Consider the following 19,268-nt stretch of genomic DNA (forward strand, 5'->3'; position numbering starts at 1 on the left):
ATAACAAATATTCATTTGAGGTGGATGCTAATATCTACTCAAATCTAATTTATGCTGTTGAAATAGAATAAATAATTGCTTTCGTGAAAAATAACGGTGTTGTTTTAGAAAAATATTTATCTTCTCATTTCTCAAAGAAATCTTTTCTCAATATAAGAATTTGCACACATATTAGTATAATATAACTAATAACATATGCAAATATATTAGTATAATATAACTAATAACATATGTTGTTAGCACTTATCAAATAAATATTTATTTTTTAGATATTTTTCCTCTCAGTATATTTAATATATTCAGAAAAGAATACCAGAAAAATTATTTATGGGATATAAACTTTATTTCCGTGAAATATTGATTTCTGCGAAATAAAGTTTACTTCAGCGAATAAACTTTATATTCCATAAGTAAAATTTTAAGTATTTTCTCTCAGTGCAATTTGCCGGGTAAGAAATTAAGCGTCATAACCAAGCAGATTTGCTAGTACTAGCAATGAAAAATACGTTATTACGCAATTACAGTTTTTCTCTGTACACCAACAACTATCTATGTATATATCTGTGATACAATATATTGGCATAAATTATATTATTTTCACACATATGTGTATTTAAATTTATAATATTTTATTATGTTATTTAGATAGTTGCGGAATAAATATTCCAAAGATTTCAATGAGCACTCTGTCGCTTTAATTAACTTCTATTGCTGAAGTAACTAATTATTTATCTGTAATGAAATTCGTTAATGTATCAAACTTCCTTTGAACAAAAAAATTAGTTGCATATATTGAGCCACATTTTCTACTGGTTGTGGTAGAGAATCGTCTTTGCTATACTAATAATTCTGCCGTGCTGCAATATCAAACTTTTCAAAGTTCAACTACAAATCCTATGCAGACAGAAAATTCGTAAAATTTGCTAAGTTAACGAGGTTTTCAGTTGTGACAGAAAATCTCTTTTCTCTGTGTGATTTCTTTCGGCGGCGAGAATCTGATGACAATTCATAAACTTTTACGCTCGAATAACACGTAGAATTGACTGAAATTACTCGTGTATACAGCGGCCTGCGATTTTATTAGTATCGGGAGGAGGCTTTGCTTATACATATAAATATTTCATTAACGCGTTAACTGTGGGTGATGCGAACGCGTAGTATAGGCACGACGTGAAGGCGACCTGAATGCGCCTGAATCCGGGATCACTCATTTATCTTGTTATTCGCGTGAGTCAATTTAGTATGGACAGTGGTGAAACGGCGTCCGTCGCATGTTACACTGATTACGCCGGAGCCGCTTTCGCAGCACTCGCGATCTTCCTCCGTTATTACATACGCGATATACGTACTTAATCGGTTTTGGACACCGTTGAAATCCAATTGCAGCGCGCCGTGTTGAAAGTTGGTAATAGCTTGCGCGAAACTAGATGGATATGAAAAGGAACACGAGGAAAAGAGCATGATGGAGAAGTTTTCATTCTTAACTCGTTATTCAGTCTGACTTACGGTAAATGAAATTTCGTTACAAGAGAGTACATATCGCTAGAGTAATAGACAGTGTTTCAATGCTCAATATTATATAAGTAACGTCGTAAATGATTCATTACGGTATCATGTGTATCAACCATGACGGAAGGTAATATTTAATCTATCGATCTTTAAAGGATTTGCTAACGAAGATACCGCAGGGACCACCTGGTCAGAAGGGAGACCCTGGCACTTGCACCTGCAACGCCACGGCCTTAATGTCTTCCTTTACGATGCCAAAGATGATACAAGGGCCGAAGGGTGAGCCGGGAGTGCCGGGACAAGAAGGAAAGCAGGGCCTAATGGGTCTTACGGTACGTCGATTTTTGCTCACACGAGTCTACGCTGCTATCGATCAAAGCACCGAAAATGATGTAACTTAAACTAGGATAAACCAAAGTTTACGATATTTTTACCGAAACAACGCCCAGAATAATCACTATCTGAACAGCGAATATTATACAAAACATTCTCCGTTCGCCTTCTATTAAAAAACCTGACATTTGTGATTGAAAAGTACATCATCGTCGGTTGGCGCTTCGGTTGGTCGCGTATAAACGACACTGCAATTAATTACGAGGGTAACGTTACGATTTTGCAGGGTGCGGCAGGACCGCCAGGGGAAAGAGGGCTGCACGGTCCGTCCGGGGCGAAAGGTGACAAGGGTGATATTGGAATACCAGGGCCGGAAGGTCCTCAAGGTCAGAAAGGCGAGCCGGGTCGGGACGGAATACCCGGCGAAAAGGGAGCGCAAGGTCCGCCGGGGCCGCCCGGAAAAGGAGAATTCTCTGGCTATGACGTAAGTAGATTACCACGCTTGAATATGATCTGTCACGTCGCGGGAGGCCAAAACCCAAGTTAAAATATTTTCTCGGGCGCCTTTCCCGCGGCTTGCACCGCCATTTCTGCTTATCCCGCGAGATTTCTTTTATGTCCGCCATTTCCGCCGGCAAGTTGCAACCCACATAAAACTTTTGTTGAGATTTGTATTTGCTCTCTGTTATTGTTAACTCACCAATGGCTGCACGAGCTGTTGCAACGGAAAATGGATGATAATACTCATATATGAAAAAACTTTATTCCTTTTGATGCTTTAAAAATTTGATAAATCCCATTGATATTGGATGATAAGCTAACACAGAGAAAGAAAGAAAGAGAGAGAAAGAGAGAGAGAGAGAGAGAGAGAGAGAGAGAGAGAGAAGAGAGAGAGAAGAGGATATTCGTAGAGCGTTGCAAACGATGGTTTCCGTCGGTCGCAGCAGCGACATGAAAATGAAAATGGGAGGGTGAGTGAAGGAGGGATAGGGTATAATATTAACGTAGGAACATGACATTGAGGAATCTACTGCGGCGGAATTTATTGTATGTATGCGATTACTGCGAAATAGCGGAAATTCAAGCGCGCCCGAGCGTAACGAGAAGTCGCCATAATAAGTAGATAAGTATCTCCATTCAAGAAATTTTCATTATCCGCGTATGAATCTAGCTCAGTCGTATTATTCGCTATTTTCCCGAAACGGACGCGCAGCGGCGAGAGAAACTCGGAGGGAAATAGAGGGCCATATCTTCTCCCTCTCGCGGAATCGTCGGCCCATTATCAGAAGTACGCTATTTAAACATCACATTCGGTATCATCCGCTGTGTATTAACTCAGCACGAATTGTCCCAGTTAGTAATAACTTACTCGGATTACCAGATTACCATTGTAGGAACTACTTCGGGTTGTTTTAATGTCGGTAAAGATTCGCACGGCAGCAAGTACGTATATACGTGCTGATACATGTAATACTTTCCCCCGAGACAAATTGATTCCGCGCAATAAAAGTTCTCAGTGTCACGATGGCTTTCGTCGGGGGACTACATTTACATGTTTGAAAAATGACACAAGAATCAAATTTCAAGAGACATAATGAATTTATATGAAAAAGAAGATATTACAATATCCATTACACCCATTAGGGCAACTAACCATTATTGAATATATAAAATATTGAACTCTCTACAAGGGGGGAGAGAGAATATATTTCTACAGTAATGCAGAAATAGACTGTCAGCAAGATTTATTTTATTAAGGAACATATATTGAGAGAAAAAATATTTAGGAAATAAAATATTCGATAAGTATCGATAACGTTTATTTATTTATACAAATATAAAATATTTTTCAAATAAAAAAAATATATATTTTCTTGAAACCTTAATTTTCCATGAAATCAATTGCTTATTCCATTTAAAGAATTTAGATGTGAGTAAATATGTTATCAGCACACTCGCATAAATAAATATTTCTTATTTTTTCTCTCAGCGTAGTAAATTTCGCTGGAAGCGTAGCAAATTTTTTAATAGCACTTTTCAATCCTTAAAACATAAGTAACTAAAACCCTAAACCCTAAAACATATAAAATGAAAGAATAGTCAATTGCTGCAGAATGTCAATCTACTCGTCGATTATAATATTCTATCGCAATTCTTACTACAAAATACTCTCTGCGTGCCAGTTAATAACTTGCTTGTGACATTGATCGTGGAGTTTCTCCCCCATTATACTCACACACCGCCATAAAACGCGAATATCCAATTTATATCTGGTTATCGAAACGACCGGTATTATTGCCACATTATCCATCACGTTTCGAAGTGCAGGTCTTCGAGTGCACGCAAGATGTATTCCGCGCCGCGGTGCACTTCCCCTGCTGGGACTTTTACGTATAACCGACGACTACTACAACGATCCCGCCTCGGCGTCGTAGAACGCGACAAGAAATTCGTTGAATGGAAATGGAACGCGTATCGCCCCGCGGGGAATAAGAAACCGTGCACGTAATAACGGCCGAGTTGTAGGTCCGACCCTCAGCCAGTCACCCCCTTTCCCCGCTTCCCTCGTCCGATATTCACGTTTTCCGGTCGCGCCTTCTTTCGACCCCTGCTTGCCACAATTTGGTCAGATCCATTCTTAACAGCGGCGACTCACCCGGCGCTTTTTGCCGCGCGACGAAAAATGCTCGCGCGCTGACAGGCCTCCAATATTAAAACGATGCACAACGCGGTGCATCCGTACGCGTGCGATATTGATGACGGCAAACGTTTCAGCGAAAAATTTTGTGTGGACGTGGAGCAATATGGTGGCGCGGTGTGTGGCGTGGCGCGCGCAGACACAATTTTCGAAAAATTCTCTTACGCGTTTCCATCCCACAGCACACCGCACAGTTCCCCTGATGTATATGAACTCTCTTTTCCCACTCTCTGACCCGACCTGACCTTCACGAGGTAACGTTATAATATCTCTGACTTTACTAACTACAATTATAATGTTTCAACGAGCACGGAGGAAAACTCGGTTAATAACGAAAACAATGAAGATACCGCTGCAAACATGAAAGAGAAGAACTTCTTATTATTTGCCATTATTATATTTCTCTATTGATGTAACACTTCATAATAGCTGACGTAACAAGAAGAAGCGCGTCGATGAGTTTTGCCAATTGAACAATTTTTCAGAGAAATAGAAGGCTAACAAGAGCTGTACGCTGAGTGTTAGTGCGAGTAATTAAATTATGGGAAATTATTAATATCGTTTAACTGTATAAATGCACGCGCCGAATACTTTTGCGGTCTTACAATGTACGCGGTGAGTGAAACGTTAAACGTTCAACGACTTTGAATCCCAATTACTATTAATATTTTAATTAAAAAATTATCTCATGAAAACCCCATTGTACATATCTTTTGATTCCTATTTAAAGCTGTGAAAAATACTACCTCAACCAGGGATAATTTAATTATTGATTTTTGTTGACCTCATATTTCTTTCAATAACTCTATTGTTAAGGCTGCTTATTTGTCCAAAGTCATAATAAATGTACAATACGAGCACTTCGTAGGATATTATTATGGGTACAGCAATTTTCAAACTGTCATATATCGGTATGCATTGAAATAAAGGATGCTTATATTGAACATTTATTATGATTTCAGAGATAAATATATTTTTTTCAATTAAATTTAACTTAGTTCAATTTTGTTTTATTATGTAATCATTATCTTATTGTTTTACTATTTACTTTACTACTTTAAAGTCTTACTACCGTCCAAATACGTCTTTTTCGAAAACCACTCGCTTTTTTCAAGATCAAACAAGATTTTTTTTTAAATTTGCGAAATCTAAAAAATTTAAAGAATCCTACTCGCTTAGGGATTAAAAAATAGAAATGATTTGTCCCTTAACTCCCTGACGTAATGTCAAAAAATGTATCAAAACATTTTGACAATCTTCGCTTAATATAAAAATAATACAAAGATTATCAAAATATGGAAAGAAATGTAAACATTATTTTTGGAAATGCTTTTTATATAGATTCTAACTTCGGAAGTGTGAATTTCTCAGCAAGGGTACGCTATAGAAAAACAATCTATATAAACTTGTGGAATTATTTTGACCTAATACGTCTCTGAGACCTGTATTAATAGTTGTTACTTGAAACTTGTTTCAAGTGAGATATTCAGATTTTTATTCAGAAACAGACCCAAGTTTTTCAATTGAATGATATGATTCATGTGACATTTTATCTATAATCGTGATTTAACTTAAAAACTTTTATCTAATTACTCTGAAATTAAATCTGAGTATCCTATTTGAAAGGAGTTTCAAATAACAGCTATTAATATAGGTCCAAAAAATTTGCCACTTTTACTAAAACAGTTTGTTTAGTTTAAATGATTTGTTTTCACAACGCAGTGACAATATTTAATGGTAAATTTTCCACGATTTTTCAATGTACCCTGCCAACGATCGTTCTACTTTCTCGTCCGTCTCTCCACTATTTCTAATTTCCCGATTATCTTCACCAATGCTCAATGCAATTTCTCAAACCCGCGAGAATCCTTCCGAGCGGACGCTCATTTTTCCAAGGCGCGGAACGTGCTAAATCCACTTAAGATTGATACTACACGCTGTCAAAGTTGCGGGTGGTCCAATTCCTGAAATCGCTTCTGGCCACCGGAGGAAAGAAATCTCGGCGCTGTCGCGCGACGTAACGATCCTGTCGCGTCTCAAACCGTCAATTTACCGCCGGAGATGCGGTCGTTTTTCACCTTGTTCTCTTGTTACGCGGCTTTCGCGAAGGAGTAGCACGGAGACGTACGGGCTCGGAGAGGCAGGTGACGCGACATCATCGTGCTATCGGACGGCATCGCTCCGCTTTATCAACAATACAAACTCCCTCCGACGCGTTTGCGTCTGCACACCCCGTTGCCGCAATATTTATCCCGGCCGTTACTCGGCTATGAGGGAAGATTGTAAAAAAGAAAAAAAAACAACACAACACCGAGAACGCGCGGAGTTCCGCACTTCCTACCGTTTTCATGCCGCCGGTGGCACATTTCCAAATGTTACACCGCAGAAAAGAGGACCGACCTGACCCGAACGCGGCGATTGTTGAGACGTCACGACGAAGAAAAAAATCCTGTTGCCGCTGGAGCTGAGAGCACGAGAAAACCGCTGAAAACCGCGATTGAATGCTGCAATCGGATTTCACATTGCGACCAATGAATCCGCGCAAATACGTCGAAACGCTGTGTTACACGATGAATATGCTATTATGTTTAAGTCGTGTGGTTCTTTGTGAAATCCGATATTGTCTCGGGTGTCTTTAAACGTTATCATTCGCCAATTTAAAAACACAGTAAAGACAATATAGGTATGTCGATGCTCTCAATGAACAACAAGCTGAACCGATCTTGAATGAGTTTAATGTCTTCTTCCTCTTTACTTTATTTTAAGTCGCGTCAATTTATAAAAGTTATTAGCGGCTATTTGCATAACTTCCTTATGTATTAATTTTGTATGTGTATTGTTTTTCTACACTTATGTACTTCTATTGTACCTAAGACTATTCATTTAATGACTATTCATTTAATCGACGTAATATTTTGAGGATAGTAGAGTTAAATAGTTAACTATCTAAAGACAAAAATAATTAATGCAAGAACCCCGAGACACTCAGTAAAAAATGCAATTGCAAAATAGGACCTATAAAAAAAGAGCTGAACGCTGAAAAGTTGTGCGTGGTATACAGAAATATGCAATGTTTGGTTTTATATATATTCACTTTTTATATAAAATAAGAATATATTACATCTTTCTCTATAATACAGGCACAACTTTCCAGCGCTCAGTTATTATAGATCTTTTTCTCTAATTTTATTTTTATCAACTGCCTAAATTAGATTGCAGATAATTCTCTCTTTTGAGCAACGTTTATGACCTACTTTATTGCCTTGTGCTATTTAATATTTGCTCTAGACTAGAGGATGTTTTGCATCTTCTGTTCCCTGTAATAGTTATTCCTTACATTTTACGGATGATTTATTGCGTTCTAACAAAATGTAGAGAGAGTAAGAGAGGGCGAGAGAAAGGACTCGGGGAATTAGACTACGTCTATTCACACGTCTATTGTACACGCGTTGTAATTCCGGCGCTGTGAGCGCAACAATATCGATGATTCGGGCGACTGTAAACCAGACATACGTCTTAACGACGTGACAAAACGACGTAAGCTCACAGCTTCGCTCGACTGCGGGGAAAACCGCGAGCTGCAACTGCGGCACAACGAGCGGCCGTCCGGATATACACGTCGTCGCGTGTGCAGGATGCCGCAGACAATGGGACTGCGCTGCTAGCTAATGCCGGTTGGTGCATTCCATTGATAAAGATACCCAAGAAGCCGGGCGGGTGATGTCCAAGTATAATGTTATGGATTGTTCAGTCCCAGCGCGCTGCTTGTTTGTTAATCTTCTCCCCGCAATGACGTGAAACTATTTCGCGAGCGACTATACGGGAAGTGGCACTCTAGCGAGACTACGGAGACCGGCTCGACGAGCTCCGAATTAAAATTTGACGCGTCAAATAAGCACGACGGCTCATTCGCGCCGCGTTACTTTTTAACGGCAAAACCAATTTGAAGGCGACTGCCCTTTTCTGAACGGGAACGTCGCGGCACCTGTTGAGAGGACGCTGAAAGATTAAAATAATGACATGCCTTCTTCCGAGCTCTCGCGCGGTGTGCCCTACGTGCTGCTGAATTCATTCGAGGCGGTCGGAATATTGCCTCAATTTCGTTGTTCGCCCTGAAGAGGCGTATCAATTTTTGAATCCTGCCTCTTGAGCATCATACACAGATATCACAGTTCGCTCCCGAACGCAAAAGCGGCACGTTCGGAATCTCCTCTGCGTTATTGCGCCATGATATCGGACAATAAAGGGGATCTGCCCGAGTTGCTTCGACCGGCAGCAGCTCAATCATCATCGAAATCGATCACGACAGTATGAGGTCCAAATGGACCGTGCATACGTACATACGATAGATAGATAGATAGGTAAGTAGGTAGGTAGCTAGGTAGGTGATAGGTAGATACATATAAGTACAGTTCGGAATGCGCGGGGACACGTGAACAAGAGCCAGACACTTCACGGCAGGATCAACGACCAGCCTCGTCTCGTCAGCATTGGGTTCATGCAAAGACAGACACTTAGACATTCGCGCGCGCCGGCACACTCACACAAAGAGACACACACGCACACTGCCACGGTTATCTTACGTGACCTCGCGCGCCGGTCCTTCCTCGAATGTGCGAGAGCCCGATTTCCCCGGGGAATACAGAAACCAATTTCTAGGCTGCCTACTGCTCGGCACGCCCGCTACGGCGAAGGGAGGCTCGGAGATGCGCGGGTGTGTTGCATCCTAGAACGTCGCCGAAGACGGGGCCAGTACACTCTCGATTGAGATGCTCGCGCGTCTCGATTGTATACATGTATATATACGCGTGTGTATCCTCGCTTTTCGCACCCTGCTCCGGCGGCGGACGCTTGTGCGAGAACGATCGGATCGGGGGGTGGAATTCGAACGAACGGAATGGAGTAGAAGGAAATTCGGGAACTGTATTAAGGCCACGCCGCGAGCTGTAACCGCGAGGAACTGCTTTAAAATAGAGGCGCACTCGTGAGTGAGTGCAATACACGAGCAAGTGGAACTCCCTCTGCTCCGCGATCGAAAATTTCCAGCGGAAAGAGGAAAAACGACTGAAAACGAAGGGGAGAAATGCGGGACGCAGGAGTCGTGTAATTTTGTGACCCGCGGAAATTTTGATCGCTGTGTCTGTGCGCGCGAACAAGGCTAGTGAAATATTAACACATGCGGGAATGATGAATGCAGTGTGCGATATTAGTTATTTAATATTAAGGGTTTACACAGCCGGTTATTAATTAAGTGAATTATTGCTGTTAGTATTTGTCGAATATATATGCGTTCCGGACAACGTACTATTCGCAAAACGAGAACGAACATTACTCTCGCGAATAATTTTCGCAAAATCTCATCGAGGGGCGGATATTCTTACGAATGTTGAATAAAAAAGGCGGCAGAGAGCTGTACATGTGTACATCAGCACCGCTCTGCTCTATCAATGGCCAAAGAAGTCTAAAAGTTTAAAACCGTTCGTGAGAAGCTCTCAATAGATATGACGAGTAGTGGGGAACGAGCGTTGGCGTTGATGTACAGGTATACACGACGACATGATTTATAGCGAAATGCCGTACTAACGCGAAAAAGAGGATAGTCACCTCAAAAAGCAGACAGATGCACATACACACATATACAGACGATAAGGAGAAAATATTAAGAATAATCTTTGCGCGAACGTACTTTGTTTGACTTTAGAAATTACACGTCAAATATCGCGAGATTTGTTGATATCGCTGGTCAGTTTTCTACGCGAAACTATTCTAAGCACAACAAAATATAAAGTATCTAAAATCAAGATATAAAGTATCTATGAACACGATAAAGTGTAGAGATCTCTGTTTAAAAATGAAAATTTTGGAATGCCTAGACATTTATTAAAAAAATATTTAAAAAATTTAGTAGATATTTATTTGGTGGGTACTAATAACATATTTACTTATAAATCAAAATTCTTTCACTTAAATAGCATAAACAATTATTTTCATTGGAAAACAAAAGTTTTCTTAAGATTTTAAGAAAATGTATATTTTCTTACTTGTGAAAAATATTTTATATACTTATATATATTTAATAAAAAAATAAATATGTTATTATATAGTTAGTTACCTACTAAATAAATATCTATAGTTAGTTACCTACTAAATAAATATCTACTATTTCTTAAATATTTTTCTCTCAGTAGATATGCAATTTTTGAAATATGTAAGTTATATTTACTGCATATATAAAAAATTATATAGAATCTTATATATATATATATATATATATATATATATATATATACTCCGTATAAAATTATACTCCGTATAAATACACACAAATATATATAATGTATCGCAAGTCGCATGCTGTTTTGTTCTTCAATTTCTTTCGCAATGATCAACGTAACAAGCTTACCGGACGATATAATCTATCTGATTCTGGAGAACAAGAACATCAGTATAAAAGATGTCGTGAATTTTAGTTTAACTTACAAGCTATTCTACATGTCTGTTAACAACAACAATGTCCTATGGAGAAACAAGTATTTTGGAAGGAGAGACAGCCTAAAGATAATTTGTAACAAACATTAGTGTGATGGAAATACAAATGTTAGAAGAAATAATAGAACGAGTAAAATATCTCTCTCTTTCTCTCTTTAGAAGGTTTTAGAAGTAATTTACATCTCAATTAAAAAGGAGTTCATTTCTTATTACTTTCTGCATGTCTGAAAACTTACTTTATGTTTAAGAAAGTGTTAATCATGCGAAGGTAGCGAAGGAAATTCGCGCATTCAAGAACGAGACTGACACTTACGATTTTACCGCGATTCGATTTACGATAAAGCAGCCGCGAATCACGCGCTATCAACAATTGTTCGCGCGACGATTGTTCGTTGCTAATCAATGACGATGCAAACGTGCAGACGGTAATGTTGGGTCGGCCGCGAGGCTTTCAGTTTCGCGGCGTTATTCCAACGATCTAACGGGGAAATTTCGATTATTATGCGCATGCAGCCCAGTTGGAAACCTCGAAGTATTTACAGGGTGAGTACGGACTGGAGCATTCTGATTGCGCCGTGAATACCATTCTGCGTTAGGCAGAATTTTCCTTCACAACATTAAATAATTCATGTCTTTATCGCAAACAATAATATTCCGGGACGATTGCTCAACAACACGACGCATTTATTTAACATCTCTCGTAGTTTTCTTTCTCTCTATTGCTCAACGTAACATGATCTCTCGAATCTTTATCTGTCGAAACCAGACGGAAGGTATCACGATGAGGCCGGGATTGCCGGGACAAAAGGGTGAGCCGGGTACATCGGGAAGTCCCGGGCCAAAAGGTGAGTCCGGGATAACCGGCTCCAAGGGTATCAAGGGCGAACCTGGGCACAAAGGCGCCAAGGGCGATCATGGCAAAGAAGGTCCCAGAGGAACTCAAGGCTTCAAGGGTGAGCCCGGTGCACCCGGTGCACCCGGACTGCCTGGAGCGCCCGGCGAGAACGGACGGCCAGCTGAGAAGGGTGATAAGGGCGATATAGGACCTGAAGGCAAACCTGGATCTCCAGGACCACCCGGTCCACCCGGCACGGGTGGTTCTGGCGGCATAAACGTCGGAGATCTGGGTGAGTTAATGGACTGAATGTAATGGAGATCTAATTTCTTATTATTTTTTATTATTCAATGGCGATCTTAGTTTTTATTGCTCTTTGTACATAATATCATTTATCTTTGATTATCTTCGTGAAACAGATAGAAAAAGATTAGTATCCACTTGAAACCAATATACTTAAATTAACTTCCATTGTTTCATGCACTGAGAAAAAAAAATATTTTATACTCGTAATTATAATTGCATAGAAAAATTATTACTGTGAATTATGGTTGAGGAAACTATTTTTTATTAAACTTTACTATAATATTAGTAATATTAGATAATAACCTTATATCCATGTTATTACTACTATTAGCGTGTTAGAACAACCAAAAAATATGGGTGGAGCAAAAAATATAATTCTAGTTAAATCAACCATTTTTTTCTCTCAGTACATATAGGGTGTTGAAAAAAAGGGGTCACATATTTTGATAGCAGGTAGTATTGATCAAAACAAGAAGAAAAGGTTTAATTAACATGGGTCCTAAGACTAATATCTTCTAAGATACAAGCTATTTTGTTATTTGAGCTCTTTGTCATTTTCTTATTAGTCGTGTCATCTTTAGAATGTAATGAACAAAGGAGTAGGGGAGAATGGGGTACAATGGGGATATCTTTTTTCTAGGTGCCTTAAAAAATAAAAAATTAAACACTTTTTTGTTTACTAGGGCTGCTCACATTCGTTAAGGCCTACGCAATGTCGTTTGACTTGTAGTATCTATTGCGAACTAAACGTAAATATCAGGAGAGAAAAATGAAGTTAGAGTGCGTGATTCTCTAAGACGTAGGGCTGAAACATGCGTGAGAGTGAATGGCAATCACATAGAGCACCTCCTCTAATGCTGAGTCAGCATTAAAATTTTTTGTTTTTTGTAAAAAAAGAGTTTTTATTTTGTTATCATACATTCAGTTTCTTTACTTCAGTTTTTTATGGAAGATAAATGATTACATTTCATATTAAAATAAAAATTGTTTCTTTATCTCTCTTTGTTAATTTTTTATTTTTTAAAGCACCTAGAAAAAAGATATCCCCATTGTACCTCACTCTCCCTTACTCCTTTGTTCATTACATTCTAAAGATGACACGACTAATAAGAAAATGACAAAGAGCTCAAATAACAAAATAGCTTGTATCTTAGAAGATATTAGTCTTAGGACCCATGTTAATTAGAAATTTTCTTCTTGTTTTGATCAATACTACCTGCTATCAAAATATGTGACCCTTTTTTTTCAACACCCTGTATAAGCAGCAATAATTTTGTTAGAAGAATTTTGAAATCTTGAATTTTAACAATGTTACAATTTTACTTGAATATCATAATAGTTTTATGAAAAATACGCGATACTATTTTGGTGATAATGATATTTTCATCCAACATTTAAGAACATCATATTCTCCAATATTTTTGTGTTTTTCATTAATGAAAATTGTTTTTTAATAATACGATCAAATTTATCTTAGTATTATGTAAAATATATTCTTGCAAATTAACATGTCAAAAATAAAAATATATTTTAAATAAGAATATTCTTTTTCTCTGTGTACATATAAAGTTGCAAAGACTTTGAAAAAGAGTATTGTCAGAAACTGTACTGTAGATAATTTCTGTATTTTTATTAATATTTTGTAAAATAATTACGTGTAACTCTATCACGAAAATTGAGGACTGCGAATTATTATTGATGATCCCCCTTTACTAAAATAACATCTCGATATCCATTGCGTCTCGAAATATAATGGGCGACGTCCAAAATACTATTTAATTAAGGATTCGGCACGAAAGGCGACAAAGGCGATCTCGGAGCGCGAGGATACAGAGGTGATAAGGGCACGAAGGGCGAGAAGGGCGATAAGGGTGACGCCGGCCCAGCTGGTATTCCCGGAATAAACGGCATTCAAGGACCTCAAGGAGATAAAGGCGAGCCCGGTACAGACGGCGTACCTGGATCACCAGGCACGCCTGGCGCTAAGGGCGAGAGAGGCGAAAGAGGCCCTCCTGGAGCCACTACTGTTGCCAGTTCCGGCGACTACGTCACCATCAAAGGCGAGAAAGGCGCCGAAGGGAAACGGGGCAGAAGAGGACGACCTGGACCGTCCGGACCTGTGGGTCCGCCTGGAAAACCTGGAATCACGGGAGAAATCGGCCTACCCGGTTGGATGGTACGTATTTTAATTCACTACACGTGTGCGTGCGTGTGTTTGTACACATTTCTATATTACACGAAATAAATGAAACAGTAATTATATTTTTTATACCTTTTTGAAACGAGAACAGAGCAAGAAAATGCGCACAAATATTTTTTTTTCAGTCACTATTTTACATCTTATATAAGTATGCCGCGATATATATTATTGGTGTGACATTGTGCTATGCAATGAGTGACTTCGGATATTTCCGAAATGGAGCTGCTCGTATCTTTATATCGTCATGAAGATTGTATCAATTTTTTTGCATCATATCTTTATATTATTGAAATAAAACAATGTATATGAAGAATGACATAATCACAAGATATCAACAGGATATCAAGAGTGACAGGTCGTACAGATAAAACGAAAGAATACATTGTAAAATCACAACACAAAAATACGAGCATTTCGTTTGATCTGGAAAATATTTATATTGTTATGAAGATCGATTTTTTTTGTCATATCTTTTAGTTGTATCTTTATATCATTGTTATAAAACAATGTGTACGAAAAATGACAGAAGATCATAGATCAAAGGCACGTATTGTTTCATAAAATTACAACAATATAAAGATATAAGCGTTTCATTTTGTCTAATAAACTCGAAATTACTTATTACATAACCCATATACAATTGACGATATTAAATTATCATGATATAATATGCGCTGCCGACGACAGCAAATGTCGAGCATGCATATACCCCGTTCTGAAGTACCGACATAGTTCACCTCTAAAATGATATTATGTTTATTTCTTTCGCAACGCCAACCGAAGAACACAATAAAGGTGAGCTCTACATGTCACGATTATCAAACTGCATCAATTCGACACGTATCTCACGGCTGTCTCTCTTTCTGTCTGACACGGCGTTCGTTAGAATTTCTGCGCCAAATAATTGCGAATATCAGTATTTCGTGTTACATTATACTCACACATGCGCACGTATATGTGGGATATGAGAGTCGAATTTAGCTGTCAAAGTCGAGCGAAGGAACGGGTTTAAACACAGATCAAAATCAGATTATTACGCGTTGGCCGTGTCACAACATCCAAATCCCCCCGCGCTAATTAAAACGCAAACGAGCAATTCATCTGTCACTGTCTTCTGTAGGGTCGTCCAGGGACTCCCGGAATTCCGGGAAGTATCGGACCAATGGGACCCAAGGGAGAAAAGGGGGAGCCCGGCGCACCGAGCCCTTACGGTGTTTCCGTCGGTGTAAGTATAACTTCCAGTTTCTCGTTGTGGTATCTCTCTCTACCCATCTCTTTCTCTCTCTCTCTCTCTTTCTCTTTCTCTCTACTCTTCATCTCCCTTTCTCTTTCTCTCTCTGGCCGTCGACTGTATAAACTTCTCGCGCTAACTTCACGTATAAATTCAAGGGGCCAAAAAAAAGAGCGAGAATCAAGAGCGACGGTCCAAACGAAGCAGCGACGGCCGAAACGGGATCTCGCGGGGTAACGTGTCGGTCCATTAACAGTACGCAACGCGAACGCGGAAATGACGCGCCCTTCGTTTTCAAAGGAGAAACGAAAAAGGTCGGCGAAAATAAAAATGACGACCTCGTCCTGGAGCGCGGCGTTTCGGTCTGACAGATTAAAGTGGCGGCATATATCCTTGTTACGAACGGTACGACGCGGAAGTCTTTGAACAACGGGTCGCGCGACACGAGTGATGGAAATTAATGCAAGAGTGCGTCTGGCGTGCATCCCTCAGGCCCCTGCTTACCTTTTTTTTCCCTCGTCTTCGTCGCTGGATTTATTCGCCGCGCGCCAAACAGAAATTTTCTCCGCTCGCGCACAGAGTTTCGCGAGCTGTCACGACCCGACAACTGACAAATAACGCGTACTAATACGCGATAGCGCGCTCCTCGCATTTGTTTGTACGTATTCAACTACACACGGCCAAATAACATCGCTTTTAAACGCTCGTTGCGATGCGTTCGCGGAACTCGCGAAATGTGTAATACTAGAAGCTACAAACGTACATTGCTGTGCGCCACTGATCTTTAAATTTTTTTTGGGTCATCCCACGTTATCGAAATACCGCAATCTTCGTGCAGTGACTTCTCTCAACGGCAATCAGTGCAATTCCTCCTTCAATAGGGGGAAGGAGTTATATATATAAATAATCACAGCAGCTATATAATTCGTTCAATCGACTAAACGTTTGCTTGAACAAACAAAATTCGTTCAAGTCTCATTGAATCAACTATTCATTTTTTTAACGTAAGAAATACTGTGACTATGCGTCTCGCGCATTTCGATCGATCGAGAAAAAAAAGAAATCACCTGCGCGCGAGCGACATTTTCCAATCTGTTTATCTTCACGTTAACGAATATTATGATAGTTCGGCAATTGTTCACATACGTATGTTATTATTCCCGAGGCCACTTACAGCCGAGACAAAATGAACTCAAAAATATTTGTTATATTGTCAATTCAATAATTTAATATCTTCATCTTATATGATAATATTAACACCAGACATTATATATACATTATTTATAGTGTTTAATTTTCTTTGTTTACATTGGAATTGTCAAAATGTATACAAACGCATGCAAGTAGTTGTCATAATGAATGAGATGCCGTTTGCGATAATTGTCGAAGTAAACAATGAAGTAAACAACTCGCGCAGGCATCGAGCAAGTCGATCGCGGAAAACAACGGACAACAATGAGATAACGCGTCTCTCTTATGAGAGGAACAAGCACGCAATCGTGCTGAATGGAGAGGAAAGAGAACGTTGCGAAACAATTTAGACAGAGCATTCCAAAGCTGCTTGAGCGTTACCTCTGGGGCTTCGATGAATTTCAAATGAACTTGCCTCCGATCGAAATTTTTCAATAATGCCTAATTACGGAGACAAGAGCTTTCGCGGATTGAGATCTCGCGTAACCGATGTAAATGCAAATGAGAGAGATCGACTCTTGAGTACCTTTTTCCAATTAAATACAGTTTTATTTAGGTTCCCTTTATGTCACAGTGAAGGGATTTTATCCGTGGTTTACGCACGAATGAAATTCGGCGCAGAAAGATTGAAAAGATGCGACTTAGATCGTTAAAGAATTTCTCGAATGTTTTCTGCACACGACCCACGAAACACCTCATGTATACGCAAAATTTTGAACAACGTCGTCTGCTGAAAGAACGCAAAGATCGACTGAATGCAACTAAAAAGGAAGTTTCTTTGACAAAAATTTCATAAAGATACAAAGTATATATAAATAAAAAAGAATGAAGATCACGCTCTCTCGAAAGATCTTTTCCTCAGGGCATATAATCAGTACAATATTGATAACGACAAAGATGGAGTCTCGCGTCTCGCGGAAGGGAAGAGAGACAGAGCGAAAGAAGGGGAAGGAGAGAGAAGGATTACAGTCGGGCAAGAGGAAATTCCGATATCGCCTTCCCACGATCGGCAGGATGCCTCTCGCGCCTAGCATGTAAACCATCCGCTGAACATTTGTGAAAAAGAACGAAACGGAATAACGTCGACAGAAAGCCGACGTGATGCGCCTAAGCGATCGTTGCATCTCATTCTTCGCTATTTCCAGCGAATCAACCACTCCTGTTTCTGCAATACCTTACCATTTACCGACTCCGTATAAACCCGTCTACCTGTCGGACTGTCGAGTGCAGTAATGCAGCAGGAAGGAGATTGATAGCGCGGGTTGGCTACTGAAAATACATCGGTACCTCTTGCGCGGCCACTCGGAAAAATACCATAAACCTATTCACGCGACGAACACCTTTTTCTAGATCAAAGGGGACAAAGGAAACGACGGGTTGCCCGGGATTCCTGGCCAGACTGGAAGAGACGGTCAAAGAGGACCCCCGGGACCTCCTGGACCTCCCGGACCACCATCTCAAGGGAAATACATTCCGGTTCCAGGACCCCCAGGTCCTCCCGGGCCACCTGGTCAGCCCGGCTTGTCTTTGATCGGACAGAAAGGAGAACCCGGCATCGGCAGAAACCCTTATGGCGAAAGAGATCTATATTATGGCGTCAGGCAAGGTAAGGATATTAAGGAGTTCGATATTACGCTGATGATCATGGCATGGTGTAATTAAATCTTATATTCGCATGCCGCAAGGACCCAGAAGCAGCCTGGACGAGTTGAAAGCCCTGCGCGAACTCAAGCAATTGAAAGAACTGAAAGATCAATTAGGTGATTAATACACATTAATCACTAAAAACAATTTTTTTATTGGTCCAGATAGAATTCTAAATGTCACAGTTAAGATTTCGCTGTTTTCTTAATTTCCGCTAGGAAATTGTCTCTAGTATATAGAATTTATAGCAGCAGCATTCTAGCAATATTTTCAGGCAAATTGGTAAGCGGACAAAATCCATAAAAAAAGAGGGGACAGCAACGTTGGCAAATCCATAAAAAAAGAGGGGGTTGGCAACGTTCAAAAATTCCTAGGATCCATAAATTCATTTCTCAAGCTTAATATCATTGTCGAACGGGAAAGTGTACAGAGGTGTAGAGTTGTGACAGGTTATATGTCACGGTGTCAAAACTAAACAACAACTAAAAAACATCACGGGAGTGAGTGACAAGTTCTGGAGACAAAGGTTAACACCAAATTTTGTGAATCGGCAGTTCTTCGTGCTATTTTGTGGAAGAAGAAGAAGAAGAAGAAGATTAGTACCAAATGTCAAAAGCCGTAAATTTCAGATAACGTTATTTTTTTATATAATACGACCTATGGTAAAGTCAGTCGCACTGTTTATTTTTACGCTTATGAACTCGATGCAAACATTATCTGAAATTTACGACTTTTGACATTTGGTACTAACCTTCTTCTTCTTCTTCCACAAAATAGCACGAAGAACTATTGATTCACAAAATTTAGTGTTAATATGTCTGTCTCCATAACT

At 39.5% G+C, this 19,268-nt stretch overlaps 1 protein-coding gene and 1 long non-coding RNA gene across 13 annotated transcripts in view; one reads left to right on the forward strand and one right to left on the reverse strand.

Annotated features, from left to right (window-relative positions):
* The window catches only part of LOC116852627 (collagen alpha-1(XVIII) chain-like), a 69,057-nt gene that overhangs the window by 44,681 nt on the left and 5,108 nt on the right, over positions 1-19,268 (forward strand). For 8 of the 12 annotated variants that reach the window (XM_032833161.1, XM_032833162.1, XM_032833168.1 and 5 more), the window contains 9 exons: positions 1,665-1,841; positions 2,129-2,326; positions 11,543-11,572; positions 11,796-12,156; positions 13,955-14,346; positions 15,154-15,165; positions 15,491-15,595; positions 18,143-18,398; positions 18,478-18,552. In XM_032833161.1, the coding sequence (XP_032689052.1) occupies positions 1,665-1,841; positions 2,129-2,326; positions 11,543-11,572; positions 11,796-12,156; positions 13,955-14,346; positions 15,154-15,165; positions 15,491-15,595; positions 18,143-18,398; positions 18,478-18,552 (1,606 nt within the window). The remainder of the gene's footprint in view (positions 1-1,664; positions 1,842-2,128; positions 2,327-11,542; positions 11,573-11,795; positions 12,157-13,954; positions 14,347-15,153; positions 15,166-15,490; positions 15,596-18,142; positions 18,399-18,477; positions 18,553-19,268) is intronic. The other 4 variants (XM_032833167.1, XM_032833163.1, XM_032833165.1 and 1 more) reach the window with 4 other exon arrangements.
* Positions 1-19,268, reverse strand: part of LOC116852637 — a 47,111-nt gene that overhangs the window by 19,006 nt on the left and 8,837 nt on the right. The gene's annotated exons all lie outside the window — the stretch shown is intronic.

This window comes from Odontomachus brunneus, unplaced genomic scaffold, assembly GCF_010583005.1.
Source record: "Odontomachus brunneus isolate Ranch 3 - 2012 unplaced genomic scaffold, Obru_v1 Obru_scaffold_242, whole genome shotgun sequence".
NCBI lineage: Eukaryota > Metazoa > Arthropoda > Insecta > Hymenoptera > Formicidae > Odontomachus > Odontomachus brunneus.